This window comes from Lipotes vexillifer, unplaced genomic scaffold, assembly GCF_000442215.2.
Source record: "Lipotes vexillifer unplaced genomic scaffold, Lipotes_vexillifer_v1.1 scaffold387, whole genome shotgun sequence".
Classification (NCBI taxonomy): Eukaryota; Metazoa; Chordata; class Mammalia; order Artiodactyla; family Lipotidae; genus Lipotes; species Lipotes vexillifer.
This window is the reverse complement of record NW_006795399.1, coordinates 2,726,255-2,731,969: the sequence shown is the minus strand read 5'-3', so window position 1 is coordinate 2,731,969 and position 5,715 is coordinate 2,726,255. Positions and strand designations below refer to the sequence as shown.

The following is a 5,715-nucleotide window of genomic DNA, read 5'->3' as shown; positions in this document are numbered from 1 at the left end:
ATGCCTAAGGGGTCCACAGTGGGGCAAGACGGCAGAAATCAGGATGGGGACAACCCCCCAGAAGCAGGACACAGGGGAATTCATGGGGAGCAGGGATGATGTGGGTGACTTTTAAGGGTCTGAGGGGCCCTTCATGTAAGTACCTTGTCCTGGCTGTTCTGGGAACACGTATCTCCCATCGGAGGTGATCGCCCGCTCTGCAACATGTATAAGAAGAGATCAAGCGCTAAGACATGTAGCTCAAGACAGAAGACGTTCCTTTTCTGCCAGCTCCCTCACTCAGAACCACCTGTGATTCTGATACATGAAGTTCTTAGTACCACACCTGCCCACAGCCACCTCACCTCTGTCCACCAAGAAGCGAAGTTTCTGGACCACTGCCAAGTTCCCGCTCACCCGGTAAATGCCATCCACATTTAGACCTAGGAGATAAGGCAGGGAGCAGATAAGGATTCTTGCTGTAAAGTGTGTGCTGGTGAGGGATCTGAGGGTAGAGTGAAAAAAGGGCAGAAGGAAGACTAGGATGGGGGAGGTGGGGAGTTCTGGGCCTTGGCCTGTTAGAAGGGGAGATTCTGGGGTCTCTGGGAAAGTGACCTCTTTTATCCACAGCAGCAACGCAGAGCCGCACAAAGCTGGGCACAGTGTCCCCTTCCCGCTGGCACAGTGATTCCAACTGGCAGCCGAACACCTGGTCTGGGGAGGCACAGAGTGAGGTGGGGAGCCAGTGACAGCGTCACCCATGAAAGCTCTTTCTAGCACGGGTCTTCACCCCAAAGTTGGGCTGGGTCTCCTGCCTGCCTGTTCCAGGTCTGGGCAAGGAAGTATACCCCCTCCGCCCAACAATCAGCTGCAGTGGGGAAAAGCAGTGGTCTCAGAAGTCTGCTGATCTAGTTCTGGGAAGCTCTACTCTGAGCCTCGCTGAAGTTTTCTCATCCATGAAATGGGCTGATGCCGAGATCCGGAATGTAAATAAAAGTGCTTGCAAAAACACTAAAGCAGGCACGAAGAAGGGCGTTAGGTGGCCCAGCCCATCTCACCTCGGAGCAGACCCCGCTCCTGCAGGGTTTGCAAGGGCGGTCTCTTTGCGATAAGCCGCTTTAGTTTGTTTCGTACCCGGTTCTGCTCAGCTCCCTCCGGACACCGACCTGTGGAAGCAAGTGGAATCTGAGCATGAGAGCAGCCGCGGCGACTGTGGCTCCGAGGAGCAGGGAAAAGCCCCCAGACCCCACCCACCAGGCCTGCCCCTTAACTGGAGCTCCGACGGCCGCTGATCCGCAGCAGTGGCTTGGACACCGGCTCGGACTCCACTTCTTCGTCCTCCCCCGCGCTCAGTTCCCCCAGCTCCGCAGGTCCCGAACAGGACAGACGCAGCTCCAGGGGGTTCTCTCGATCCTAGATCCGCACAGCAAGATGGGCCGAATCAGAGGTTGGAAGACAGCTAGGAGAGAAATCTGCACCCCCCTTGCCGGCTGCTGGGGTCCCACACATCCCAGGCCCACCCCAGGGCTCTACCTGCCACCTTGTCCCTCCCCACCCCACATCCTACAGTTCCTTCTCCACTCCTTCTGCCCGCCTGAGCCTCTCCCGGGTCACTGTCCCGCCACCTCCCACCCATCTCACCAGGCGCTCGATGACCGCCCGCAGTGCGCAGTGCCAGGCACGTAGCTCGGCCTCGTGGTCTGACTGCAGCAGGAACTCGTGGCCAGGGACCGTGCGGATCTGAGGGGCCCGCGGGGAAAGGGCTTGAGTCAGCGGGAAGGAGCATAAAGAGCAGGGAGGCCCAGCGGGAGACCCGTGAGGGAAACTGGGGGCGCACCCTCGGGCCGGGCGGGGCTTCGGGGATGAGCGGGAGAGCGCTCACGTGTAGGACGTTGCGGCGGCTGGACAGCTGGCGGCCATGGGCCAGGGCGGCCCCGCGCAGGTCCACACTGCTTTCGGGTCGGCTACCCGCTGGTCCCTGGCGATTCGGGGAGAAACTGAGGCCACGGCGCTGTTCCCCTCAGGGCCTCCCTCTCACCCGGTGGACTGCGAGGACACGGGAGGCTGCGCTCCTTCCTCTCGACGTGCCCTCCCCCCCCTCCCCGCCCACGGGAGGCCTGAGGCCTGCAGAAGTTGTGCCGGAACCCCTCGTGCCCCCCGCTGCTCCCCTCCCTCACACTCACCCAGACGGTGCAGGGGGCGGTCAGCGGTGGCTCTCGGTAGAACACCAGGCTGTTACCCGCTAGTACTACCCAAGATGGGGCCCAGTTCTTCCTGCAGGGGCGGCGGGGGCAGTGATAATAGTGCAGAGGTCATTTACATTCGCGTCCGCGAGGGCCCAGCGCTTGGCGCTTCCCGCGGAATCCGACAGTCTCCGCCCCTGCTGCGTCCCCAGTTCTCACCGGAGCTTGCGGCCACCCTGGGCGATCTTCGTCATGTTGAGCATGCCCGACCTTTCCACCTCCTGGCAAGAGGAAGGAAAGGTATCAATAAGCCACCCGGAGCCCCCCACAGTCACCATGGCTTTCCCCAGGGGATCTCCCTGGAGTGAGGTCCTTTAAAGTTGAGCGGGCGGTGCTCGGTAAGAGAGGATACCCAGAGAACGCAAAGAAAGAGGAAGACCTTTCTGAAGGAGCAAGAACTGGGGGCTGGGCAGGGAGGATCTTCGCGTTCACAAGGAAACGGGAGACTTACATGGGGGTCGTCCAGGACCTGCGGCAGGGGCCGAGGGGACTGCAGAGCTGAAGGCTGGTCTGAGGGGTCGAGCTGGGAGGCGAGTCTGCAGAGGGAGGGTGAACCCTGGGGGAGGGGATTGGAGAAACAGGTGGAGGAAACTTTAACTTCGGAGTCCCTGGCTGTAGGGGGAAGAGGGGTGCGGATGTGGGGTGTGAGTCGGGGGTGTGGTGCGGTACTGAAGAAGAAGGTCTTGCATAAAAGTCTAAAACGATGGCTTTTCCTGCATGTGATGGGGGGGGAATCTCACCTGGGAGTCGAAAAGTCCTGGCGTCCCTGTGCCAGATTCTGAGTCCTTTGCCTGAGGTTGCAGGACACCGTTGTCCTTATTCATGGTCTGTGGTCCCTCCATGGAGCCAGGGTTCTGGGGAGAGGGAAGGGCAAAACTCCATCCAGATGCCACCTCAATCGGCTCTCGACACGCTTCTCAACAATTTTTTGATTTGTCTGATCTTCTGAGAGTCCCAGTGAGAAAACATGCTACTTTGGGGATCAGTAGGGGAAAGAAGGAGATTGAAGGGACAAGGGACAAGCAGGAGGGAAGGTCTCACCATCTCTCGGGTGCGAGTGTGGCGAGGAGGCTTCCAGGATTTGCAGCCAGTCAGCGAATTTACGTAGAAGCAGCGTCCAGAGTTGGGGTCCAAGTGCTGCTCCCAGGCGTCCAGCCTCTGCAGCGGGGGACATGCAGGGCTTGTGGGTGGGGACCGGGGACAGCGGCGAAGGTCCACCAGGTTGCAGTACACGGGGGGCTCTGACATGAAGGTCTGGGGTCTCGCCTGCAAGGAAAGGGGGAGGAAGGAGGTGGTTATTCTACCTGTGCCCCTCCCCGATCTTCTCTCTCCTAACCACCTCCTCCTCTCTCCCCCACCATTTTCTCACCACCACCTCCTGGCTGGGGTGACCCAGGTACTGAGGAAGAAACCCTAGTCTCCTGCAGCTGTTTTTTTTCTGTTTTGTTTTTTTTTTTTGACTCCCTCCCTCACAGTCTTTGCTTTTCTCCTCACTTCCTGTTGCCAACTTCCCTCCTCCCCCACCCCACCCCCACCAGAGGACCTCAGGAAAGGGGAACAGGCTTTCCGTGTGTATGGAGGGAGGGGTCGAGAGGAGCGTCACACCCTCACATCCTCCAGAGTAAAAGGAGACAGAGAGGGGTCAGAGGCCCCTGCTAGCGGAGTGTGAGAGAGGAGGGGCCTTTTTTCACCCACTAGTAAGTAAGAGAGAGGGGAGGGGCTGAATCTTCAGGAAGATCAAGGGAGTTCCATCTCTAGAGGAAACTTGCTGGTGACCTGAGCTAGCAAGACAGGACACAGCAAAAAACCCTGCCCTGGGCCAGGAGTCAAGAGGCTGAGAGACAGAAGCAAAGCTAAGCTGGCCTTTCAGTCCCTCTCATTTTGCAGGTTCCACGTGCCCTCAGCATCTTTGCTACTTGCTGTCCCTCAGCTAGAATTCCTTCTCATCTCCTCATTTGTTTCAGGGCTGTCTCTCCTTATTCAGATTCAACTAAATGTCATTTCCTCAGAGATGCATTCCTAGACCATTTCATTCATCCTCCACCACATTTAGCTTCTTGGTAGTGCTTATTAGTACCAAGGGCTATCGTATTTATGTGTTCATCATCCTCATGGGAATCCCTTGAGGGCAGAGATTCTGTCTGTCCTGTTTGCTAATGTGCCTAGAACTAAGCCCAGCAGTAAATGTCTGTTGACTGACTGCTCAGAAGAAGCACTAGGACTCACCATGTTCGCATCGGCGTCTGCCAGCAAGTCTTCCTGGGAAAGGAATCTTCTACTTGGTCCTTTCTGGAAGGGCTTCAGGAGGCTTGGCCTCAAGTTGCTAACACTGAGACTTCTACACATTTTAGGGGGAAGAGGAGGAGGCTGCTCAGATGTAGCCTGGGCTCTGCCTGGGGCTTCCTGACACAGGTGCATCTCCTCCAGGGAGCCAGGAAATAACTTTGGCCCTGGAAACAGAAAAATGGGAAGAGTTGGGGGCAGGGTCCCCCCATGGGTCTTGGCTGGGTCCCTGATCTTGGGGGCTCACAGGGAAGACAAGAGCAGGTAGAAAATTACATGAGATCTAGAAGGCTTAAGACTAGGAAGGAGAGGTGATAGGGACACCATGGTGGGGATGAGGGGTAGGAATAGAGGATTAGCAAAAGCTTCGGGGAAGGGGATCTTTCCAATAATTCCCAGAAGCCAGGGAGGTAGGAAGGTGACGGGGGAGGACTTACTCACCAAGAGTCCAGAGGGATTGGCTGGGGGTGATGGTTGTTGGGCTCTGGGAAGGGCTGAATTCCTCTGTCATGTAGGCAGCTGGGATGAAGATGGGGTGAGAGGTGGAGGGTGTTCCCAGGCGCCTTACCAACCACCAGTCTGAGTTGGTCTTTTGAAGCAGTAGGAACCTGTCCCCTTCAGCCAGAGACACCTGCCGGCCATCTGCCCCAGTGTAAGTGAAGGCATACAGGGCACAGAGCTGGGATCCCCGAGAAGGGCTCCGGGTCCCCAGCCCTAGGTTTCCCCAGGTACTTGGCCACCACCTGCTCGATAGCATTGTCGTCGGTACTGTCACCTATGGGAAAAAGGGGTGAGGGAGATCCAGAAAAGGATAGGAGTGGCTGCTTGCAGGCAGAGAGACATGGTTCTAAGAGCAGTGTGGGGTAGAAGGGAAGAATAGAAAGCCTGCGGTAAGAGGAGAGGGTAAGGCAGAGGGCCTGAGTGGGGGTCAGTAAGAGGTTTTGGGGGCTGAGAAGTCCTGGCTCATGTGAATAATGAGGAAGTATGTAAGTAAGGTGAGAGAGGATGTGGTCAGCAGGGCTTCGAGACCAGCAAGGCAGGAAATCAGAGGAGCGGGTCTAGCTGGGTGATTTTCCACCAAGTACCTTCTGGGGCCAATCAGAAGATCCAGGGACAAGAGGAGCTGGTCCTGGGTGGCGGTGGGACTCTTGAGCTGGGCACAAGAAGATGAGGAGAAAGAATCAGGTCTGAGACAGAACACAGGGAAAGA

The 5,715-nt window shown here is 57.3% G+C and overlaps 1 protein-coding gene across 1 annotated transcript in view; it reads right to left on the bottom strand.

The window, feature by feature from the left end:
* The window catches only part of ARHGAP9 (Rho GTPase activating protein 9), an 8,200-nt gene that overhangs the window by 1,624 nt on the left and 861 nt on the right, over positions 1–5,715 (bottom strand). Inside the window, exons 2-16 of the mRNA XM_007467796.1 lie at positions 5,591–5,652; positions 4,947–5,280; positions 4,449–4,672; positions 3,264–3,488; positions 2,963–3,076; positions 2,674–2,778; positions 2,382–2,443; positions 2,163–2,253; positions 1,862–1,957; positions 1,621–1,719; positions 1,251–1,392; positions 1,038–1,145; positions 595–693; positions 345–422; positions 144–197 (exon numbers count right to left, since the gene is read on the bottom strand). Coding sequence (XP_007467858.1) covers positions 144–197; positions 345–422; positions 595–693; positions 1,038–1,145; positions 1,251–1,392; positions 1,621–1,719; positions 1,862–1,957; positions 2,163–2,253; positions 2,382–2,443; positions 2,674–2,778; positions 2,963–3,076; positions 3,264–3,488; positions 4,449–4,672; positions 4,947–5,262 — 1,813 coding nt within the window. The 5' untranslated portion in view covers positions 5,263–5,280; positions 5,591–5,652. The remainder of the gene's footprint in view (positions 1–143; positions 198–344; positions 423–594; positions 694–1,037; positions 1,146–1,250; positions 1,393–1,620; positions 1,720–1,861; positions 1,958–2,162; positions 2,254–2,381; positions 2,444–2,673; positions 2,779–2,962; positions 3,077–3,263; positions 3,489–4,448; positions 4,673–4,946; positions 5,281–5,590; positions 5,653–5,715) is intronic.